Raw genomic sequence first — 25,172 nt, forward strand, 5'->3', positions numbered from 1 at the left:
ATGAATCCTCAACTCCAACATCAAAATTCACTTGGGAGGTCTATACACACACTTTTGATAGTTTGTTAATGAACTCTCCTGCCATTTCAGTCTGACACCAACAATTATAACATTTGAAGCCAATAAGCAATGCCATTACATTTGAGGAGATATGGCTTGGTGGACAGTTTTACTTCCAACATATGCAATACTCAAACTCCTGTGAGAAGCAAAGGTTTGGGTGTGACATTTTTGTTTTCTTGATTGACAATTTAGATTTTACTGACATATTTACATAAAAAAAAATTCAAAGCAGTTCTCATATTACTATTCCTTTACAATACTCAAAACAATAAAAGGACAATTTCATATTGAAGTTTGGTAAACAGAACCCAAGACAGTGCTGGCAACTCAAGGACAGTTCAAACAAAGCTTTATTTAAAACACTCCTGAGCATCACAGGGATTTTGGAGCGCAGTTTTACAACTCAAGGTAGGATTCTGCCCATAATACAATGAACTGCATACCCACTGCAGCAATGAACAACCTTTATTGGTACACCATTTATGCCATGCTAAGGCTGACCCAGACCAAGTTAATCAAACAGAAGCATCCTTGTAAGTAAGTGCCACTTTGACTACGGTTGAAATACTCTTCAAACCTAAAAGAAAAAAAGGCCCATCAAAATGTTCCCTCTAAGGAACTGAAAGAAGACCCGTGGACCTAAAAGGTCTACAAGTTCACTGTTCCTCATCAAGAACAGTCCTAATACTAAACAGATACTCCTTGTCTAGTTACACCTCACTCTGTAGTGAATGGACATTGGTCAACAAACTGAACTGATATCCACCAGGAAAAGCAGGCGAGGTGGCACTTAACTGTTTATGGTGATTTGTATACTGGAAACTTGCAGCCCCACAGAGAGGCGCTCTGGTCCTCCTACATTATATTGCTGGATGGAGGAGTGTGTGTACAGATTCCTGCACAGGAGTTTTGAGACTGACCGGGTCATACAGGCTTCAGGTTCAGATGTTCATCATTATCCTCATCATCGTCCTTCCTACGAGGAGGTGGGCGTGGCTCATCATCCTCCCCTGTGTCCTGCTTGTCCTTCTCCGCTTCGATCCAGCTCTGAGGGGCGATCATCTTCTTGGGCCCGTGGGGAGGGGGTCCCAGCAGAGCCTCGATGTCCTCATAGTTCACCACTTCCCGCTCCAGGAGAGCATTGGCCAACTGAAAATACACACAGAGAAAGACAGTTAACTTTGCATTCACAATTGGCTATGTTTGACAATGGAACACAATGCATGATGAGTGTTTAAAGATGGTAGCTATGTAGACACCACATCACACAAAAAATATGACTAACAAATGTGGAATGAGGATCTCACCATTATCAGCTTGTCTCTGTTATCCAGAAGCAGTTTCTCAGTCTGTCTGTAGGCGCGTGCTATCAACAGCTTCGCTTCCTGCAAGAATCAAAATAAAAAAGGCATATTTTACAAGGTTCTCTCCAATGAACAGAACTACAGGTAAACTTACAACAGGGAAATCTACTACTAGTACCGTTTCGTCTCTAAAATGTATTTGGGTAGGTGCAGACTTACGTGGTCCATCTGCTGCTCGAGGCCCTGGCTGAAGGGCCTGCGCCCGACAGCTCCCTGCTCCACCGTCTCGGGGAAGGACACCTGACCCTCACTGGAGGACATGCCATACTGCTTCACCATGGAGTAGGCCACACGAGTCACCTTCCGCAGGTCATCCTGGGCACCTAGCGCACAGACCAACACGTCTCACACACTGAATGCTATAGGTGTATGTTGTGATGAATGGTCAGACGCCCTACCTGTGGTGACCTTGTTGAAGGTGATGGCCTCAGAGGCTCTTCCTCCTAGAGCCATACACATCCTCTCAAACAGCTGTTCTTTGGAGAACAGGTATTGGTCTCTGGGCAGGATCTGGGCAAAGCCGAGGGCAGCGTTGGTCCTGGGGGCAATGGACACCTGGCAAACAAGACAACCAGTGAATATGTCACCTTTGTCCAATATACAGCTATCTACTATGTTTTTGTTCCTGTTCATTTCTCCATAGTATTCAACTATATCACATTGAGCAAAAACACTGACATTAGTGGATATACAGCTATGGAAGTGGTGTGTCACCTTCATGAGTGCCTCTGTGTGCTCTAACAGCCATCCAACCAGGGCATGGCCAGACTCATGGAACGCTACAATCCTCTGCTCCTCTTTGGACAGGATCTTACTTTTCTTCACACTTCCTGGACACACAAATGGAGAAAGTCAATAAGGGACCCGAAATCAATCTCTACCACAACAACGTCGGCGGGCGAGTTCCATGGTGGCAGACATTCATAGACATGGTCATGACCTCGTACCGGCTAGGACTCTCTCCACAGCGTACTCAAAGTTGAAGGTGTCAATGGACTTGTAGCCTTCCCTGGCAGCGTGCAGGGCTGCTTCGTTACAGATATTAGCAATGTCTGCCCCTGAGAGAGTAATACACAATCCCGTTAGTAAATCAGTGTATTCTGAAAACTGTGAGCCTATGTTCAACGACAGTGTACAAGAAGGTGAATATAGTCGTTTTAGCGGGATGCTATTTAAGCAAAAAGGCCCGAGGGGGTGTGGTATATGGCCAATATACCACGGCTAAGGGCTGTTCTTATGCACAATGCATCGCAGAGTTCCTGGACACAGACCTTAACCGTGGTATATTGGCCATATATCACAAACCCCAGAGGCGCCTTACTGCTATTATAAACTGGTTACCAACGTAATTAGAGCAGTAAAAAAAACATGTTTTGTCATACCTGTGGTATACGGTCTGATATACCATGGCTGTCAGCAAATCAGCATTCAGGGCTAGAACCACCCAGTTTATAATAGTCTATTTGTGTGTTTATTATTTCACCAGGTAGACCAGTTGAGAACAAGTTCTCATTTGCAACTGCAACCTGGCCAAGACAAAGCAAAGCGACAAAAAACAACGACACATAGTTACACGTGGGAGAGTGTGTGGGAGAGACCCACTGAGTAACTTCAGCCATGTGTGTACATACCACTGAACCCTGGGGTGAGCTCTGCCAGACGCAGGGAATAGCTGCTGGCTGGGTGGGTGAGCTTGAGTATCTTCAGGTGCTGCTCGTAGATCTCCTTCCTCTCCTGAAATGCACAAGGAGAAGGAAACTGCTCATGCACACTTAATACGTTGGAGATCTTCAGGACATAGATACTTTCAGAGGACAGGGCACTGTACCTGCAGAGTGGGGAGGTCAATAAATATGTGCCTGTCCAGTCTCCCTGGTCTCATGAGAGCATTGTCCAAAATGTCCGCCCGGTTTGTGGAGGCCAGGACTATCACATGGTCAGTAGTGCCCATTCCTATTGGAGAATGATAATAAACAGTATATAAGTGCAAGCAATGTTGATGAATAGCCAAAAAAAAAAAAGACATGAGATATGTATATTACACTCCCCCCCAAAAAAATACTTAAACCTTCACATGTCAGTTATGATAAAGAGATTGAAACCTGTGACGAAGTAGCGGGAAACTATGTGTAACCCTAATCTCGGTTAACTCAAAACAAACCCCCTCCTCACCGTCCATCTCCACCAGCAGCTGATTGAGGGTCTGCTCTTCCTCTGTGTTCGAGAAGCCAGACATGTTATTGGAGCGCTTCTTTCCCACAGCATCAATCTCATCTATGTAGACGATGCAGGGGGCTCGGGCACGCGCCTCTTTGAACAGACTTCTCACCCTGGCAGCACCAAGACCTGCACTCACAGACAAAAGACACTATTGCTTTGACTTGTTGTCCACCTTCCAGTCTTCTTTGGACAACTTAACTGATAGGACTTCTGATTGGAAGCAGTGCAAATCTTACCCCCAATGACTTCCACAAACTCAGAGCCTGCCATCGCCAGGAAGGGCACCTGTGCCTCTGTGGCCACAGCCTTGGCCAGCAGAGTCTTTCCACAGCCTGGGGGCCCCAGCAGCAGGGAGCCCTTAGGGACTTTGGCCCCCAGGTTGAGGTACCTGTCTGGGCACTGCCAAGAGAGATCAGGGGTCAGTAACACACTGATGTACCTGTTGACATTGCTAATAATCATCACACATATCACCTCTTTACAATTTGCCCTCTTTACCTTCAAATAGTCAACAAACTCCTTCACCTCCATCTTTGCCTCGTGCATGCCGGCCACATCTTTGAAACTCACACCCTTCCCAGACTTGCCATCCACGATAGTGAACTTGGCCATTTTCAGCTGGTTCTGCCGAGCACCACACATATGAGCATGAGAAAAGCAACAAAATGGCTAAGACCACTAGCAAAGGAACAGTTCAACAGCCCCTACTTACAAATGCACTGAAGCCGCCCTCTTTTCCACCCATGCCAGCCAGGCGGAAAATATACCACAGGATTGCCACCCCAATGGCAGCCATTCCAAGGGCATAAAGTGCACTGTGACAGAAACAGAGACAAAAGCAGTATTGTACCAATTCCATGGAAACACATTACGTGTGATTGAGGTATAAACATATTACATGTTACCTAACCATGGCATGCATGTGATATTCAGTTTTGCATGATCACATCACCATTGCAAGTGTTGGTTGAGAGTCAGGGAACTCACTTTCCAAAGAAGCCAGTGCGCTTGTAGGAGACTGGTATCCTGTCCTTGGCATCAATGTTCAGCTCCTCTTCTGCAGCTCTAAGCTTCTCCTCAAATTTGTCAATGTTGGCCACCTGCATACGGTACATCAGAGCCAGCCTCTGCACACAGACGGAGGGAAGAAGCGTGTGAAGGGGGGCATATTTCACTGAACATCATCTAGATACTTGTGCTTATAAATAGGTGACATGGTCATCACAACATTAAAGTGGAGATGGAATGTATCAACACTCTAAAAACTGAGGGGTATACTACAAAGTAGGATCAATGAGTTCGCCAGCTAACATTGATAAGCAACCAGAAATAACTATTGATTTTCTGGATCATTAAAAAGCTCAATTTAGATATGCGTTTTCATTTGTTTAAATCAATTAGACCATGCCCATTTCAAGCTCATCTTAAAATAAAAAATAAAAAAATCTGAATACTTAGGCAAGTTAACTGGCTAACCCCTTGATTCTGCTTTGTAGTATACTGTACATCAGTGTCCAGATTCTAGAATGAGGAAATGGAACGTACAGGCCTTCCGAAGATGACTGCTCCTGGGTGGAGGTAGATTTCCACGATGTCGCTCTCAGGGACCACCTGCACACGAGACACCTCACCCTTGGCCAGCATCTCATTGACAAAGTCATTCCAGGAGATGTTTCCCCCGCTGGTATTGATGGAGTTGAGGAGGCTCATGATGAGGGCGATGATGAAGAGAGTGCGCAAACGTTCCTTATACATCTGATCCTCTTGCTCCCGCCGCTTCTTCTCCTCTGAAAGACAATGGGGGGAATTAAGATGGGCTGCTAACATCTCCTGTGTTTCTTACAGACCTTGAGGTTTCTTACTGACCTTCATCTTCCTCTGGATTTTTTCCCTTAGGTCCATCACTCTTCTTTTTATCTTGTTGGTTCGACTGAGATGTACTGGAATTATTTGTGGAATCTGGAATGATAGATTACGAGCCAGTGCCATCAGACTGGGAATTATTAGACCATCTTCGAAATTTGTGGGTGGGGTGGCTGCTTACCTAAAACATTCCACAGGCCAACAGGGTTTTTGAACAAGTTGTTCTTGATCAGAAGTTTACGCATTGCTGTCAATCTGGGACTCATGGGTCTGTGCAGCAGTTGCTGGAGAAAGAAGTGGTAACATAATATTAAACTGGGACCTTTTCCTGTTGCTCAGTTACAGTAGCTACAGGAGTGGCATGACCATTGTGATATGAATGACAGTCAGCTATTGTCATGGTGGAAACAAAGACAGGCAACTAACCTGAATGAGTCCAGGGTTGAGGCCATTATGTGGTTGAGTCACAAATGGACGAATTGAGCCTGATAATCTTTTACAGTTCATACATGTCGATTGCTGCAGTTTGGCGCCATCGTTGTTTTGACGCTTGTTGACAAATTGACAATTGGTGCGTCGCGACACGGTCCATATTATGGTCTTGTAATTTCTACAAGAACTGGCACGTCGCAGAGCTGCCATTACACTGAAAGCTAGGCTACCTAACGTTCGCACAGGTTAGATACAACCACAGTACAGCTGGCTAGCTAATAAAACTGACATGGTCGCCTTTAACAGTGCATTCACGACCTGGCTAGCAAACGTCAATAATGACAATGGGCTTTCGATCTTGAGATTGCAGTAGTGGTCAGCGCGGCATTGTATTATCAAAAAACATCTAACTAAATCGTTAACTAACTGTTGTTATTCAACATGGCAAGTATAATAAAGATGGTTTGCTACATTAAAGACATATCACTCCTCACACTGATCCGTCCTGAGTATATGTACAACTGTCTCTGTATCTTATACAAGATTTCGTTCACAAATCCTTTGATATGCTCTGAAATGTAGATGTACCCATCATTCTGTTTTGGTAACGAATTTGTATCATTACAGCAAGGTCCGTGAATTAAATGGGTCAAATTCCTTGTTCAGCTGACCACGAGAATAAATAAGCACATACATATCCTGACGCAATTAAAAAGTATTTGCTGAACCCCGCACTTTAACCCCAAGCGTAACAGTTCGTCAGACCAAAGAGCATTTATATATCTGGTTTTATTATATATTCACGCCGAGATAGGCATAACTTTCAATTTGCGGAAAATATATAATTTATTGTCATTAAATATATATATAGAAAAGTTATTAGTGAACCCTTGTCTGATTACGTCACGACGTTGCTTCATGAACATTCTACCTGCGCAGGATTTTCACTTCCAGCAAACACGTTCATTGAAATAAAAATTGCACATAGAATAGATGCTAACTATCCGGAAATACAAAAATAAACGTATTATTGACATTGTGCGCTGATAAATCATTGTATTAGACTGTATCTGCCTCTCGTGTGTTAAATAAAGTCTAAGGACTTCTCTGCTGTAGTTACAAAAGTAGCCACCAGAGGATTCATTGTGTTTATATTGTACTATTAGCAGTAAAATCATGGTGAAACAGCTTCGAAAGTTTTGTTGTTCATAAAGGTTTGTGCATGACATTGTGATTGTAAAAGCTGCCCTGCCTAAGAAATACCAGATACAATCTGATAGCCTGGTAGACTAAGGTAATACCAAAAATTATATACTCGGTGGTAGCCTAATACATGGCTGAAGTGGAGCGGTTTTGAGAGCTTCCTCTGTATCCACAGCACTAAGGATCTTTCATGGTCTGAACACACCAACACAGTCATGAAGAGGTCACACGACAAAGCCTGAAAAGACTCTGCATGGGCCCTCAGATCCTCAAAAAGTTCAACAGCTGCACCATTGAGAGCATCTTGACTGGCTGCATCACTGCATGGTAAGGTGTTACAGAGGGTAGTGCGTGAGGCCCAGTACATCACTGGAGTTGAGCTCCCTGTCACCCAGGACCTCTATACTATACAGTGTCAGAGGAAGGCCCTGAAAATGTTCAGACTCCAGCCACCCAAGTCATAGACTGTTCTCTCTGCTACCACACGGCAAGCGGTAACAATTAGTTAAATTGGTAACCAAATAGCGGTACCAAGTAGTTAAATAGTTAACCAATTAACTACCAAGACGATCTACATTTACCCTTTTTGCACAAACGTTTTTTTGACTCATCACATACACTGCTGCTATTGTTTATTATCTGTCACTTTATTCCTAGTTATACGTACATAATAATACAATTAATAATAGATGTGCAGGGGTACGAGTTAATTTTACATTACTATTTACTATTATTTTTCTATTTTCTTTCTCTTTGCATTGTTTGGAAGGGCCCGTAAGTAAAGCCTTTCACTTTTAGTCCACACCTGTTGTTTACAAAGCATGTCACAAAAACAAAACAAAAATAACTCATAAAAGCATGCAGTACAACGTGTATGTCCATTTAATATTGTAGAGGACCTAAAAACAAATTATTCTCCGAAAGAGTCAAAATAAAGGCTCACCCCATCACTGTAACGAACATTAAAATAAGCCAATGAGAAAACAGATTTAAGATATTTATTTTTTTATCTTAACCAATGATAGCTCTTCTTACATCTCCATGCATGGCATGCTGCCGCCCAGCAGAGGCCGCTATTCAATCGGTGCAATCGATATGTATTACCAAACAACCCAAACCTGTCTGACTTTCAAAATGTGCAGAGATCATCAACAACAACAACAATGTTATGACATTGAAATCATGTATTGATGATTGCACTGAGAAAAAGTGTTTTGGAAGTTAAATAGGATATTCAGACCGGTCCTACCTGTGATCTGGACATGTATTTATTTATTTTACCTTTATTGACATGTGGGTCATACTAGGCTGCTAGTTATCTGTAAAGGTGCTACGGTTCAACTGACATCATGAGTACAATCAGATTGAATCAGTTTGTTCACGTGAATAATAACACGATAAGAGATGTCTTACTCCATCACGCTGGGCGAGATCAATCAAGTGCACCCAGCCTTCGTACTCCATTTCCTTTGCTTTTCTCCCAACTGTATAATGGAGATGGGTCCCCAAACATGGAAACTGAAGTACTCGGTCAACCATGTTCGCGCCTTCAGATTATTGTGTCAATGTAGATTTGGTACATTGATTTGATCCATAATGGCGCCAGTTTCATCGGTGCACAAATAGTACCCGCCCACATTCAAGAGCCAATCACAGTCAGTGTTTCATTTGGCATCTTTTTCTTTCCTTCAGCCCCATATCGAAGCCAAAGCCCGTCTGGAAACAGTTTGCAAGGGGTAGTTTAAAGAAGATTAAGCCGAAACAAAATATCGTTTTTAGCTACTTTAAGTTGACCTCTCAAGGTTCCAGTTTTGATTCTTGGGCATACAAATCTTCATTTCAGACCATGGTCACAAAATAAAAATTGTACAAGGACGTTTTCGAGAAGATTTTAAGCTGTATGTGTCGATTGTTGGTGTTCAGGAATTAGCAAGCTAGTTAGCACTAGCCTAGAAATATTAGCTAGCTAACTAGCCTAGCTTGCTAACGTTAGCTTCAAGTAGTCTGATTTTCAACTGAGATGTTTGCAGTATTTCTTGGATGTCTACGGACGGCAGATTGCTGAACCAGAGGGCCTCAAATGGGAAAAACAAGCATCGGACAGGAATATCGGGGATAAGCTTCTCGACGTAACTCAGATTCCGTTGAAGGTAAGACGCAATAACATTAGTTGGCTAGCTAGCTGCGTTTGTTAGTGAACTAGATATACTAGCTAGTTATACCGTTAGCCGTAGCTGTCTAGCTAACTAGATAACATGGCTTCATGCTCGAGTCGAAGAAATGTGTTATGAAGCTAGCTGACCCCCACCCCTCCCCCAGTCCAGCATTCTAACTGCGTAACAGTTCGCGTTTAACCAGCAAGATGACAAGTAAGGGCTTAATCTAGGCGAAACCCGTGGCATACTAGCCTGCGAGTAGTTTGTTGACCTACAGATCCTCTTGATGTTATAGCTAGATGTTGCATAGGTAGTTGGGATATACTCTCAAATGTATTTGAAAATATTCAGTGCCATCCATGTAATAGCCTACACTTCTCTTCAGGCGATTGATCTATTTAGTTGTTTATAAAAAATAATAACGCCATGTGTTCAAGGGACGTTGTATCACTGCCAGTGACGTTATTTCAAACAACTCATCTGCTGATTTCTTTTTGGAAAAATACATCGAGATGGGATGAAATAATTAGTTATGTTGATGTGTAATGCAGTGGTGAGATCAGCTAGGACTTAATAATAATAATACATTAACGTTAGTGTTCTCCAAAGTTGCTGGACTTCTCCTCGATTTGTTGTTTTCCTAGTCGACTCATGGTCCATGGATCCAGGATTTGTAATTTGATTAGAATGTTTTACTGTAATGTATTAACACAGTTACTGGGAAATGTGTCATTTACTATTTCCTAACAATAATATCATTATGCTTGTCATCAAAGTAATGCAGGTGTGCGGTGTTTTCGAATTAATTCCTATAGTAGACCCAATACCATTGCTTGGCAGGCTCTACCATTTGAGTGTCTGTGGAATGGTATGCAAATTAAGTCAACAAGAAGTCACAACAGTAAGGCTTTGACTACTGGTTGTGGGAGAGCATGAAAAGAAGGGCAAGATTCCCAACTGTGACTGTGGTTGATAACGTTTTGGTGCAGTATCAGTTCTGTTGAAAACACTGCAGTGGAGCTGCTGGCTGTATTTTCTTACAGAGATACTGAGCTCTTCAGCTTGTTGGGCGTTCACGTTGAAATTCATTGCAGATGCAGCAATGCATGTAATCACCCACCACCTTAGTCAAGACGCTGGAAGCAGCAATTTCATGTCTCTTAGTTTCTGTAGTTATTTTGCAACTTCTTCTCTCATCATTTTTGATGTAAATACAACTTGGCTCTGTTGGATGTATTAAATCAATAAGTAGCCCTAGTACCCGGGTACAACACACATTACGCGATGTATACGCTTGGTACACTCCCAATGTTAGTTTCAGCTTTAGGGTGAGGTTTTGGAGAACTTTATAGCCTAGATGGAGATTTCCACCACAGTGTCCTGTTGTAGTGTGTAAGCCTGAGACAGGAAATTGTGTCCTACCTGGGTCAGTGAGGTCAGGAGCTGTGTTGGGAGCTGGGATTTCCTGTTCAAGGGAGCCAATCTGTGCCATCCGGTGTGCCTTGTCTTCAGCTCCCTAAGTGAGCGTCTTTTACTCAGGTCCAGAGACTGTGGTTCCTGTTGTGTCCTGGCCCAAGTCTCCTGAGTTTTAACCTATTTGTGGTCATGGCAGTGCCACTATTTGACATGGTCCCTCTGTGCCCTCTCCTGCCTACACAGTGTGTAATGCGACACCTTCAGCACTGTCAGGCAGGCTAATAACAGGGCAGAAATATAAATCCCAGTGGGGAACGTTGAGTGTCCCTTCACAATACCTCTCTGGCAGTCTGGATTGGTCGGCCTTGCTCAGTTTGACATGTTATGTCTTGTGTAGAGGAGAGTGGCAGGGCTTCCGCAAGTCTGTACATCCTCCATCTTGCAGCCCTCTACTGTGTTTACGCTGTTCTGTGCGACTATCTAAACCTGCAGTGCAGGAAAGACACAGCATAACATCAGTACTGTGACTGTCTGTCGTTCGTCCCACCACATCCTCTCTCTACGCTTTTGCCCTGAGGTCAGTGTGCAGTAGCTGCATTGCCCCCACACTTGTTATGTCACGCAAGGCTTGCTTACACTGCTCACCTAAAGATTAACAATGTTTATTCCTAAGGCAACCGTTTCCATTGGATTGAGTCATAGCTCTGACAAGGTGTTGGATCTTGAATCATAATGTTTTTTTTACATTTTTGTTTACTCTGGTTCCAGGCCACATGTTTGAATGTGGGAAGGAACGTTTTGTGGTATGAGCTGATGAGAATCCCAGTCGTTTAGTTGGCCCCACCAGTACTGTGGACAGCATTAGGGTATAGCCAGTGTTCCACATTGGCCAACAATGTTCCAGAAGCTTCTGTGTCCATAGAATGTGGCTAGCATTCGCTTTTGCATTTTGTTGATGCAACATTCTGGGTCCACCGTAATCACAGTGCCTGACATAAGCAGCAGTATGGTGCGTGTTGTTGAGGTAACCTACTTTTTCTAGTTGAACTGGGGAAAGAAAAATCCATCGTGTGTAGGCACAGGGAGAATACAGCTTAAAGTCCTCACACGGTCTGGTTCCTTCCTACCAAACTCTTCCCCAGTGCTGAGTGTTGGTCTTTCAGTAAACAAGGATGTCTAGTCCTGCTTCTCTTGTGTTCACTTTTTTTCTTTGCAGTGTAAATCTTTTCCAGCCTTCGCCCAACTAGCGCAATCTCTCTGGACTGTCAAATGCCATTTAACCCCCTTTTGAAATTGCTTCCCCTCCCCACACACACACACACACACACACACACACGCAAAAGATAACAACATGGCTGTGTCCCATTCTCCCTGCTCTGCTCCACGGACAGGGAAGCCTCATTTGGAGTTTGGATAGTCCTGTGTCTGATGCATCCTCTCCTGGTCACAGGTTTTACTCTCATCTTCCACTGCAGCACTTTTGATAATATTTCTTCCCTGACTCTTATAGATCAAAGGGAACGGGTCTCGCATCCTCTTGTTTGCTACATTTTTTAAACTGAACAGTTTTGTTTTTGATCTTTTGATAAGGGCACACTTGGAGTGGAACATGTTGTTATTGAGAGTAGAGGTCGACCGATTAATCGGAATGGCCGATTTAATTAGGGCCGATTTCACGTTTTCATAACAATCGGAAATCTGTATTTTTGGGCGCCGATTTCCGATTTTAAATGTTTATTTTTAATTTTTTTACCTTTATTTATTTAACTCGGCATGTCAGTTAAGAACACATTCTTATTTTCAATGACGGCCTAGGAATGGTTAGTTAACTGCCATGTTCAGGGGCAGAACGACATATTTTCACCTTGTCAGCTCAGGGGAACCAATCTTGCAATCGTACAGTTAACTAGTCCAACGCTCTAACCATTGCAATCCACGAGGAGCCTGCCTGTTACACGAATGCAGTAGAAGCCAAGGTAAAATGCTAGCTAGCATTAAACTTATCTTATAAAAACAATCATAATCACTAGTTATAACTACTAATCCAGTTTAGCAGGCAATATTAACCAGGTGAAATTGTGTCATTTCTCTTGCGTTCATTGCATGCAGAGTCACGGGAATATGCAAAAGTTTGGGCTGCCTGGCTCATTGCGAACTAATTTGCCAGAATTGTACGCAAATATGACATAACATTGAAGGTTGTGCAATGTAACAAGGTTATTTAGACTTAGGGATGCCACCCGTTAAATAAAATACTGAACGTTTCCGTATTTCACTGAAATAATAAAAGTTTTGTTTTCGAAATGATAGTTTCCGGATTCGACCATATTAATGACCAAAGGCTCGTATTTCTGTCTGTTATTATGTTATAATTAAGTCTGATTTGATAGAGCAGTCTGACTGAGCAGCAACAGGCCTGTAATCATTCATTCAAACAGCACTTTTGTGCGTTTTGCCAGCAGCTCTTCGCAAGCACAGCGCTGTTTATGACTTCAAGCCTATCAGCCTAATGGCTGGTGTAACCAATGTGAAATGGCTAGCTAGTTAGCTGGGTGTGCGCTAATACCGTTTCAAAAGTCACTCGCTTTTAGATTTGGAGTAGTTATTCCCCTTACGCTGCAAGGCTTTTGTGGAGAGATGGGTAACACTGCTTCGGGTGTGGTTGTTGTCGATATGTTCCTGGGTCGAGCCCAGGTAGGGGCGAGGAGAGGTACGGAAGCTATACTGTTACACTGTCAATACTATAGTGCCTATAAGAACATCCAATAGTCAAAGGTATATGAAATACAAATGGTATAGAAAGAAATAGTCCTATAAATACTATATTAACTACAACCTAAAACCTCTTACCGTGGAATATTGAAGTCTCATGTTAAAAGGAACCACCAACTTTCATATGTTCTCATGTTCTGAGCAAGGAACTTAAACGGTAGCTTTTTTTTACATGGCACATATTACTTTCTTCTCCAGCACTTTGTTTTTGCATTATTTAAACCAAATTGAATATGTTTATTTATTTGAGGCTAACTTGATTTTATTGATGTATTATATTAAGTTAAAATAAGTGTTCATTCCGTATTGTTGTAATTGTTAAATGTTTTAAAAAATCTGTCGATTTTAATCGCTATCAGCTTTTTTGGTCCTCCAATAATCGGTATCGGTGTTGAAAAATCATAATCGGTCAACCTCCAATTGAGAGGCGCGCAGTGTTATTATTTCCCAAACATTGTCATGAATGAAGCAAACACTTCAATGATGGGCTTTTGCTTCCTTGTTTACAGATGGATACTGTTGTACTTTTGTGTATTTCCTCCCAAATGGTCCAGCACTTTATGTTCAATAACTTGTTTGCGTGTGAGAGAGCTGTTACTGTGTCGAGTGTGGGGGAGGCTTCAGCTTTGCTAACGTGGGCAGATGTGAGCTGGGAAAGATCGCGGGGGGGGTGTAAAGCTGAAGACAACAGTTGGTGTTTTGATCGGATGTGCTGAGCACTGCGTGATGTATTATCCATACGTGGCACTGAGAATGTCCTTTGGTAGTTGGCCTGGCCGGCCAGTTCTTCAGACACTGCCTGTGAGCCCCTGAAAGAGGAGAGCACTGACGTGTCCTCTGCTGCTCTGTCCTGTCTGGGTGGAGAGAGACCAAGCTCGGCTCACATGGAAACGCTTGCCTTGCCTCAATCACTCCTCCTCACTCCTAAATGTTTCATACTCTCTTTTTTTCCCTCTCCCTCTCAGCTGCTCAAGTTCTAAGTGAGCAGGGTTTTATCCAGTGTTTGAAATGCCTCTCGATCACAAAAAAACATGCTTGGGAGGAGGACTGCCATTTTAGAAATGGGTTTAAGCTACTGGCTAGAGTTGTGCCAGAGAATTAGAGCAGTAGCCAGTTGAGTTTCCTGTGGGTTGTGGGCTCGTATCTCCCCTGTCCTTGTGGTGATGGGGTGAGTGGGGGAGTGTGGCCTGGCTGAATCTCAATCACTGGGGCCTTCAGCTCTGCTGTCCTTTTGATGGGGCAGCTGCAGCCATTCAATCGGTCCATTTACATTGAAATGCAGCGACAGGAAGGGGGAGGGTGACGTGGGGCAGTGCGTGACAGAAAAGCATACCTAACCAAAGACCAAAGAGGTCTATGACACTTTGTTTTTACCAGCCGTGGTGCCATATACATCACACAAAGGCCGTAAGCACCCTCCTTTGACCACCAAGAACATTTTCACCACTCCGCCATAACAAACAAAAAAATATACAACCAAGCTTTGATTTGTGGAGTTTGTTTGTTGGTCAATCTCTTTATTTAATTAAAATTTTAAAATGTTACCTTTATTTAACCAGGCAAGTCAGTTAAGAACAAATTCTTATTTTCAATGACGGCCTAGGAACAGTGGGTTAACTGCCTGTTCAGGGGCAGAACGACAGATTTGTACCTTGCCAGCTCGGGGGTTTGAACTTGCAACCTTCCGGTCCTAGTCCAACTCTCTAACCATTAGGCTACCCTGCAGCTGAAGTTTTTGTTTGCTTTGTACATTGCCAATGTACTTTAACCACACATTTGTTATGATTCTTTCACCACATTGTTTCCACCATATCTTCTGGTTTATTTCCACGAGCCTATATTCTGGTTGTTATTATGCATTGCATTCAGTCCTTCCCGTTGCCAGTTCTAATGGGTGTCACACTGTGATCTTGGATGTTAAACCTAAGCCTGCACACAGGAACTTTCTGTTACTCGTTTAGGGTTTGATAGACAACTGTGTTTCAGACAAACGAGGCCAGTGTGTCATATGACTAGGTTGATATTGCTAGCTTTTCAGGATTGCTTTGAGCTCCTTTTGTGAAGTGTAACAGTGATTTTAGAGGCTCTGTCTGGTGGGGGGGTGAGTTTGCCTGTGACTTGTGTTGGGTTGGTGTTTTTCTACATGTGCGGAGCTGTTTGTTTGGACAGGTTTATGTTTGTCCTACTTGCCCTGTGAGCACCTTCACCTGACTGTTGAGATTGCCTTGCATAATTCCTACTAAGTTTAAAGCATGCTTCAGTTTGTTTTGCACCCAAATACTGTTTCCTCTTGCAGCCAAGCCAACTGCCCTTCAAACCTGTTAGTGGTGTTTGAGTCTATAGATAGTCAACACCTGCTGACTGAGGTGCTGGTTGATACACCGGTTTTTCCTAAAGTTTCTCATACAGTGCCTTTAGAAAGTAATTCAGACCCCTTGACCTTTTCCACATTTTCTTACATTACAGCCTTATTCTAAAATTGATTTAAAAAATGGTTTCCTCATCAATCTACACCAACAATACCCCATAATGACAAAGCAAAAACAGGTTTGTAGAAATGTTTGCATATATATTCAAATTAAAAGCTTATCACACTTGATGACAGCTTTCTGACCCTTTACTCAGTACTTTGTTGAAGCACCCTTTGCAGTGATTACAGCCTCAAGTCTTTTTAGGTGTGACACTACAAGCTTGGCACACTTGTATTTGGTGAGTTTCTCCCCATGTCTTCTCTGCAGATCCTCTCAAGCTCTGTCATGTTGGATGGGGAGCGTCGCTGCAAAACTATTAAAAGGTCACTCCAGAGATGTCCGGGCTTTGGCATCGTCTTGTGCGTGCTTAGGGTCGTGGTCCTGGAAGTTGAACATCCGCCCCAGTCTGATGTCCTGAGCGCTCTGGAGGAGGTTTTCATCAAGGATCGCTGTACTTAGCTCTGTTCATCTTTGCCTCAATCCTGACTCGTCTCCCAGTACCTGCCATTGAAAAACGTCCCCTCAGCCTGAAGCTGCCACCACCATTCTTCACTGTAATAAAAAAAATCAAATCAAATATGTCACATACACATGGTTAGCAGATGTTAATGCGAGTGTAGCGAAATGCCTGTGCTTCTAGTTCCGACAATGCAGTAATAACCAACGAGTAATCTAACCTAACAATTCCAAAACTACTACCTTATACACACAAGTGTAAAGGGATAAAGAATATGTACATAAAGATATGAATGAATATGGTACATAAAGATATAGATGGAATACAGTATATACATATACAATGAGATGGTAATGTAGGGTATGTAAACAAAGTGGCATAGTTTGGTGGCTAGTGATACATGTATTACATAAAGATGCAGTAGATGATATAAAGTACAGTATATACATATACATATGAGATGAGTAATGTAGGGTATGTAAACATTATATTAAGTAGCATTGTTTAAAGTGGCTAGTGATATATTTTACATCAATTTCCATCAATTCCCATTATTAAAGTGGCTGGAGTTGAGTCAGTGTGTTGGCAGCAGCCACTCAATGTTAGTGGTGGCTTTTTAACAGTCTGATGGCCTTGAGATAGAAGCTGTTTTTCAGTCTCTCGGTCCCTGCTTTGATGCACCTGTACTGACCTCGCCTTCTGGATGATAGCGGGGTGAACAGGCAGTGGCTCGCTCGGGTGGTTGTTGTCCTTGATGATCTTTATGGCCTTCCTGTGACATCGGGTGGTATAGGTGTCCTGGAGGGCAGGTAGTTTGCCCCGGGTGATGCGTTGTGCAGACCTCACTACCCTCTGGAGAGCCTTACGTTTGTGGGCGGAACAGTTGCTGTACCAGGCTGTGATACAGCCCGACAGGATGTTCTCGATTGTGCATCTGTAGAAAGTTGAGTGCTTTTGGTGACAAGCCAAATTTCTTCAGCCTCCTGAGGTTGAAGAGGCGCTACTGCGCCTTCTTCACGATGCTGTCTGTGTGGGTGGACCAATTCTGTTTGTCTGTGATGTGTACGCCGAGGAACTTAAAACTTGCTACCCTCTCCACTACTGTTCCGTTCCATCGATGTGGATAGGGGGGTGCTCCCTCTGCTGTTTCCTGAAGTCCACAGTCATCTCCTTAGTTTTGTTGACGTTGAGTGTGAGGTTATTTTCCTGACACCACACTCCGAGGGCCCTCACCTCCTCCCTGTAGGCCGTCTCGTTGTTGTTGGTAATCAAGCCTACCACTGTAGTGTCGTCCGCAAACTTGATGATTGAGTTGGAGACGTGCATGGCCACGCAGTCGTGGGTGAACAGGGAGTACAGGAGAGGGCTCAGAACGCACCCTTGTGGGGCCCCAGTGTTGAGGATCAGCGGGGTGGAGATGTTTTTACCTACCCTCACCACCTGGGGGCGGCCCGTCAGGAAGTCCAGTACCCAGTTGCACAGGGTGGGGTCGTGACCCAGGGTCTCAAGCTTGGTGACGAGTTTGGAGGGTACTATAGTGTTAAATGCTGAGCTGTAGTCGATGAACAGCATTCTCACATAGGCATTACTCTTGTCCAGATGGGTTAGGGCAGTGTGGTTGAGATTGCATCGTCTGTGGACCTATTTGGGTGGTAAGCAAATTGGAGTGGGTCTAGGGTGTCAGGTAGGGTGGAGGTGATATGGTCCTTGACTAGTCTCTCAAAGCACTTCATGATGACGGAAGTGAGTTCTACCGGGCGGTAGTCCTTTAGCTCAGTTACCTTAGCTTTCTTGGGAACAGGAACAATGGTGGCCCTCTTGGAGCATGTGGGAACAGGGATGATATTGGCCAGATGATGAGCGTGCCTGGTTTCCTCCAGATTTGACGCTTGGCATTTAGGGTAAAGAGGTCAATCTTGGTTTCATCAGACCAGAGAACCTTGTTTCTCATGGTCTGAGAATCCTTTAGGTCCCTCTTGGCAAACTCCTAGTGGGCTGTCGTGCCTATTTACTGAGGAGTGGCTTCCGTTTGGCCACTCTACCATAAAGGCCTGATTGGTGGAGTGCTGCAGAGATGGTTGTCCTTCAGCAAGCTTCTCCCATCGCCATAGAGTGACCATTGGGTTCTTTGCCACCTCCCTGACCAAGACCCTTCTCCTCCAATTGGTCCGTTTGGCCAGCCGGTCAGCTCTTGGAGACATCTTGGTGGTTCCAAACTTAAACTTAAGAATGTTAGTCATGCGTGTGTTTGGACACTAATGCTCCTACTGCCAAATGTAGGCCTAATTTCATTATTTGTCCTACATGTGTCAGACTTCACTCGGTAGTGTTGGTTTTTTATAGAAACACGCCAGCCTTATCTTGCTGGAGTATGTAGGACAGAACAATTTATTACTTGCTAATTATGTATGCAAGGGATTGTTTATAATGCTATTTTTCACTTACAATTATAGCACAGGTGTTATTTTCCATTTAGAATGCCTAACATGCTGTACTCTGCCTTAGGTTTGAAATTCCATGCTAATTTCTTGGAATGATGTCTTGTTTTGAACGTACCACAGGAGATTTTGAAAATCTTGGATACTCTGATGGTGTGAAATTGAAAACCGGAAATTTCAGGTGGCACTTTCGGTACACTTTTAGAGAACCATTACAGTTGCAGGGCGCACATTGAACTCTTTTTTTTAAGGCTATTTGGGTCTATTTAAGGCTATTCTATTATGAATGTTTCACATAATTCATTATTCAATTGTGCGTAACAGGGTTATTTTTTGGAGCACTTGAAAGTGCAGGAGGGGCGCAGACCAGCCACCCACTGAGAACTTCACAGGGTCGAGGCCTGCTGCTCCCCCTCTCTCTACTGTCAGTCAGTCATGCATATCTGCATTCCTGGCTAGGCCCAGGACAGACAGGTGTGGCCATGTCATGCACAGTCATGCTAGCTAAACATACACCCTCTCGAACCACACATACAAACAACGAGGGCCGGGAATTGCCCGGGACCTCACAATAAGATATTGCAATTCTCATGATTCTATATGTATTTTGATTCTGGGATTTTTATTGCGATTTGAACACCTCATTCAAGGGTTTTTCTTTTTACTGTTTTCTACATTGTGGACTAATAGTGAAGACATCAAAACTATGGAATCATGTAGTAACCCAAAAAGTGTTAAACAAATCAAAATACATTTTATATTAGAGATTCTTCATATAGCCACCCTTTGCCTTGATGTCAGATTTGCACACTCTTGGCATTCTCTCAACCAGCTTAACCTGGAATGTTTTTCTAACAGTCTTGAAGGAGTTCCCACATATGCTGAGCACTTGAATACTGCTCTTCCTTCACTCTGTTGTCAGATTCAGCCCAAACCATCTCAAATTGGTTGGAGGGTTGTGGGGGCCAGGTCATCTGATGCAGCACTCCATCACTCTCCTTCTTGGTTAAATAGCCCTTACACAGCCTGGAGGTGTGTTGGGTCATTGTCCTGTTGAAAACAAATGATAGTCCCACAAAGCCAAAACCAGATGGGGTGGCTTATTGCAGCAGAATGCTGTGGTAGCCATGCTGGTTAAGTGTGCCTTGAATTCTAAATAAATTACAAACAGGGTCACCAGCAAAGCACCCCCACACAATAACACCTCCTCCATGATTTGCGGTGGGAAATACACATGCGGAGATCGTCCGTTCACCAACACCGCGTCTCACAAAGACACGGCGGTTGGAACCAAAAATTGCCCAAAGGACACATTTCCACTGGTCTAATGTCCATTTTTCATGTTTCTTGTCCCAAGAAAGTCTCTTCTTATTGGTGTCCTTTAGTAGTTTCTTTGTAGAAATTCGACCACGAAGGCCTGATTTTCACGCAGTCTCCTCTGAACAGTTAATGTTGTTGTCTGTTACTTGAACTCTGAAGCATTTATTTGGGCTGCAATTTCTGAGGCTGGTAACTCTAATGAACTACCAAATAGGACTATCTTCTGTTTATCCCCCTACCTTGTCACAACACAACTGATTGTCTCAAATGCATTAAGAAGGAAAGAAATTCCACAAATGAACTTTTTAAGAAGGTACACTTGTTAATTGAAATGCATTTCAGGTGACTACCTCATGAAGCTGCTTGAGAGAATGCCAAGAGTGTGCAAAACTGTCATCAAGGCTAAGGGTGTCTACTTTGAAGAATCTCAAATATAAAATACATTTAGATTTGTTTCACACTTTTTTTGGTTACTATATGTTATTTCATAGTTTTGATGTCTTCATTATTATTTTACAATGTAAAACATTTTAAAATAAAGACAAACCCTTGAATGAGTAGGTGTTCTACAACTTTTGACCGGTAGTGTATGTCTGCTGCAGAGACACGAGAGAGAATGAGAAAACGAGTTTTGATCAGTCATGGAAATAAGTGCTGAAGACATGTTGGCTATTTTTTTTTAAAGATTGAGAATAAGCTATAGGGTGAAATACTGCACTTTTAATGCAGGTACAGCTGACTAAAGCTACCTAGCGCAAAAACCACCCCACTTTTTCAACTTCACAAATCGATACTTGGAGTCATATCACTACAAACACATTTTCTGCTCAGGATGGTCTAGCTAGTCAGTGTCTCTGCTTAAGGTGCTGCTATACTCCCTCACACAGTTGGAAGGGCACTCTACCTATGCATAGCTCAAGTTCTTCAGGAAGCGCGGTTCACCGGAAGTGAAGGGCGTTGGAGCTAACCGTTTGCCTCGTTTCCTTCATTGAGTAAATCCCTGTGACACACACACACTAGCGTGTTTGTGTTTGGGGGAGGGGCTATGCGGTACTAGCATTTTCCCTCCCCACTGTTTCTGCGATGCTTGGTTTGCCAAGTCATAGGTTTCCTACAGTGCCTCTGCACCATGTAAATGCTCTATAATGAGTGAAAGGCTGTGGAACTTCACTTCTCCTTCAGTGAGAGAACGCCAGGTATGCGTCACCTCGAATGTGAGGTGGAGAGACATCAGTCTCTGGGTGATCAAAGCCTCTGTGGGGTGCACTTTGAAGCATTTCTTTAGCAACCTCAGATTCATCTGTGCTCGTTGGGATGCTGCAGCCATGTAGTGTGTGTGTGTGTGTGTGTGTGTGTGTTTCCTGGCAGTGGAAGGTTTAGAAGAAGGGGCCATGGTGCTGCTGATGACATATGGACTTAGATTGTGAAGAAATGGCCTATTACTCTTCAGGCCTCAACCTGCTACCTGCTGTGAGCTCTTCGCTTTTCATTTGACACCGCCGTGTAATACTGATTCTTACCACTTAAAAAGACTACTGCAACAGAATATTTTTTATTTTGGCTAAAGTGTTTTTTTTTTCTTTTCGGCAGTTGACATGTTGTTCTCCTGTCTTTTTGGGATGTCACAATTGATTTCCCTCGAATAAAAAATGAACAGTATGTTGACATACGATTCAAGCGTGAACGTGTATTAATCTGAATGTGTGTGCACTTAAGAGAGTGAGGCGGTATGAGCACAGGATGATATTGGAGAGGGTTGTTAAGAAGGGTTATTGCGTTCTCTACTGACAGCCTATCAAGCCTAGCTGTGGTGTTTGGACAGTGCTGCATGACAGCCCTGCCTGTGAGAACAGGAAGTTGATGCATCTGTCCCACAACCAGGCCCCAGGCCCCATGCCCAGCACCACCAGTGCTCAAGTGGGGAAGTGAGACTGACCACCACGGCCTTAAGCGTGGCCTCTGCCTGTTAGAAGCCTGTTAAGGCTGGTTGCATACAGGAACACAGCCCAGCTGTGTGGTTTGCTGGAGCTGCAATCTGATGTTTTCAAAGCTTCATCTTCCAGGTGGTACTTGGGAAGCAGAACTGAATAGACCCTTCAGTAGTGACCACACACACAGACTTGCACATACACACAAGCATGTACATGCATACTGCCACAAATGTTCCCCATCCCCTCTGGATTTGGCAGTAATTTCTGCCCAGCCTTTATTCATGCATATCCACTTCTCCTGGGCAGACAGGTTTCCGATGAGGGGAGGGTGGGGGGGTTGGTTGCTGGTAGTTTGGCTCCTGGCTGATGGGAGAGGATTGGAAGTGACACAGAGGCCCAACAGAGGACTGAGATCCTCTGAAATGCCTCCCCCGCCCCCCACACAAACACCTGACACCCACAGCTAGCCAATAGCCATGATGGTCAGCTCCCATTACAGTGAGACCCCGGCCAGAGACGGCGTGCCTCTCAAAGCTATGGAAATCCCCTTCAGAGCACATTAGCACACGACCCATACTGCCTTGATGAGGGAGAAGTGTTGACTGTGCTTAAACAACCATAATACCTGTGGTGCAGAAACCAATGACTTATGTCCATGTCCTGTAAGTAGGCTGGTGTCGCAGCAGATTAAATGAATTGGTTGTGTCTGGCTGCCTGGCTGAGAGCGAGCTGGTGAGTGGGTGGATGACTATGGACAGTCCTCATGCAGGATTTATTTAGGGTGGCTGTATGGGGATGATGTGCCATGTGCTGCTGCCTGCACCTCCCTCCCATCTTCAGATTCACTCGACCATCATCGAAACCCCTCTGCCTTTGCTGCCATGGGAACAGGAAATGGCAAACAAAATGGTCCTTGAAGCGGTCAGGTCGGCTCTCTAGCAGCAGATCTTACATCAGTGAGAAAATGAAATCTTTGAATTGGAGGACTAATCTTTTTTTCCTTTTTTAAAAATACTTTGGTGTCTTTTTAGGGTAATTGGACACCCCAGTTCCTGTATACTTGGGTGAGGGGAGTCTTTGATTGCTGCTATTATAACCTATCATACTGAGACCATCTTATGGGTTTCTGAGAAGCTTGTTACATTTTCCCTCACGCCACTTTCCTTTCTCATCTTAATGTCACTCTTAAGGCGCCCGCATGCTTCCCAGCCGATACAGTTCAGAAGAGTTTGCATACAGTTGAAGTTGGAAGTTTACATACACCTTAGCCAAATACATTTTAAACTCAGTTTTTCACAATTCATGACATTTTAATCTTAGTAAAAATTCCCTGTTTTAGCTCAGTTAGGATCACCACTTTATTTTAAGAATGTGAAATGTCAGAATAATAGTTGAGAGAATGATTTCTTTCTTTCATCACATTCCCAGTGGGTCAGAAGTTTTACATACACTCAATTAGTATTTGGTAGCATTGCCTTTAAATGATTTAACTTTGGTCAAAAGCTTCGGGCAGGCTTTTTGGCCCATTCCTCCTGACAGAGCTGGTGTAACTGAGTCAGGTTTGTAGGCCTCCTTGCTCGCACATGCTTTTTCAGTTCTGCCCACACATCTTCTATAGGATTGAGGTCAGGGCTTTGATGGCCACTCCAATACCTTGACTTTGTTTTCCTTAAGCCATTTTGCCACAACTTTGGAAGTATGCTTGGGGTCATTGTCCATTTGAAAGACCCATTTCCGACCAAGATTTAACTTCCTGACTGATGTCTTGATGTTGCTTCAAAATATCCATAAATTGTTCCACCCTCATGATGCATCTATTTTGTGAATTGCACCAGTCCCTCCTGCGGCAAAACACCCCCACAACATGATGCTGCCACCCACGTGCTTCACGGTTGGGATGGTGTTCTTCGGCTTGCAAGCCTCCCCCTTTTTCCTCCAAACATAACGGTGGTTGTTATGGCCAAACAGTTCTATTTTTGTTTCATCAGACCAGAGGACATTTCTCCAAAAAGTACAATCTTTGTCCCCATGTGCAGTTGCAAACCGTAGTCTGGCTTTTTATGGCGGTTTTGGAGTAGTTGCTTCTTCCTTGCTGAGCGGCCTTTCAAGTTATGTCGATATAGGACTCGTTTTACTGTGGATATAGATACTTTTGTACCTGTTTCTTCCAGCATCTTCACAAGGTCCTTTGCTGTTGTTCTGGGATTGATTTGCACTTTTCGCACCAAGGTATGTTCTTCTCTAGGAGACAGAGCGCATCTCCTTTCTGAGCGGTATGATGGCTGCCTGGTCCCATGGTGTTTATACTTGCATACTATTGTTTGTTCAGATGAACGTGGTACCTTCAGGCATTTGGAAATTGCTCCCAAGGATGAACCAGACTTGCCAAAACTATAGTTTATTAACAAGAAATTTGTGGAGTGGTTAAAAAACTATTTTTAATGACTCCAACCTAAGTGTATGTAAACTTCTGACTTCAACTGTATATTACGATGACATTCTTATGTTTTTGTTTGTTTTGGACTTCGATAAGGTTTTCGGATGTTTGTGCACACATTCTTCTCTCGGGGGAAACCAAAGTCTGTCGGGAGTCTTTAACGAAGTGCGTGTTGTCATTCAACGAGAGACAACTCGTCCTCATGCAAATGTTGAGAAATACTGCACCAAACATCCTAGTCAGATGAAAAGTTGCGCGACTAAGATCTCCTTGGCAAAAACTTCAATTAATGACCGAGTTATGTTAGATTAATTCCTCAAAATAGTCCGAATTATACTGGCTACGGCGTCTCAATCTGGACAAACGGGACTATTGATGCTTTTTTCTTGTTTTTCAATTGAAGGTCTTTTTAAGGGATAATGCAAGCACAGTTTGGCTATGCTCCAGCCGACTTGAAGCATGCTGACGTCTTTATCCTTCAGGGCTCGTCCTCTCGTAAATCTCCTCCGTGTTCTATTCCATTTTTACTCGCCACTCTTTCTCTATCTCTCTCTCTCTGCATTGAAAGACTGTGTCAGTGCACCAGCCAAGGCTCCTGCAGCCCTGTTCGTCTCAGAATCTTAAGTGCG

General features: G+C 43.6%; 2 protein-coding genes across 7 annotated transcripts in view; one reads left to right on the forward strand and one right to left on the reverse strand.

The window, feature by feature from the left end:
* Positions 1-395: 395 nt before the first annotated feature.
* On the reverse strand, positions 396-6,661 carry LOC118393778 (paraplegin). Its single transcript, XM_035786831.2, has 17 exons — positions 5,937-6,661; positions 5,692-5,794; positions 5,514-5,606; positions 5,193-5,434; positions 4,635-4,774; positions 4,360-4,462; positions 4,146-4,271; positions 3,884-4,046; positions 3,600-3,773; positions 3,256-3,380; positions 3,059-3,161; positions 2,375-2,485; positions 2,142-2,257; positions 1,826-1,982; positions 1,587-1,750; positions 1,371-1,448; positions 396-1,212 (listed from the first exon to the last, which is right to left on the reverse strand). Exons 1-17 carry the CDS (start codon positions 6,150-6,152, stop codon positions 988-990), a joined length of 2,439 nt encoding a protein of 812 aa, XP_035642724.1. The 5' UTR covers positions 6,153-6,661; the 3' UTR covers positions 396-987.
* A 673-nt stretch (positions 6,662-7,334) lies between these two features.
* Positions 7,335-25,172, forward strand: part of LOC118394148 (ankyrin repeat domain-containing protein 11) — a 144,658-nt gene continuing 126,820 nt past the window's right edge. For 4 of the 6 annotated variants that reach the window (XM_052480581.1, XM_052480594.1, XM_052480595.1 and 1 more), the window contains exon 1: positions 8,833-9,295. The gene's annotated coding sequence lies outside the window, so the exon portion shown is untranslated. Of the gene's footprint in view, positions 7,473-8,832; positions 9,296-25,172 lie in introns of those variants that run through there. The other 2 variants (XM_052480590.1, XM_052480593.1) reach the window with 2 other exon arrangements.

Source organism: Oncorhynchus keta, chromosome 2 (genome assembly GCF_023373465.1).
Source record: "Oncorhynchus keta strain PuntledgeMale-10-30-2019 chromosome 2, Oket_V2, whole genome shotgun sequence".
Lineage (NCBI taxonomy): Eukaryota > Metazoa > Chordata > Actinopteri > Salmoniformes > Salmonidae > Oncorhynchus > Oncorhynchus keta.

Coding starts and splice junctions, on each gene's coding strand:
- LOC118393778 (XM_035786831.2), bottom strand. CDS start 6,152: ATGGCAGCTCTGCGACGTGCCAGTTCTTGTAGAAATTACAAGACCATA. Junction 4,463..4,634: donor CGCACTGGCTTCTTTGGAAA/GTGAGTTCCCTG, acceptor TTTCTGTCACAG/TGCACTTTATGCCCTTGGAA. Junction 1,213..1,370: donor ACAGAGACAAGCTGATAATG/GTGAGATCCTCA, acceptor GTGTATTTTCAG/TTGGCCAATGCTCTCCTGGA.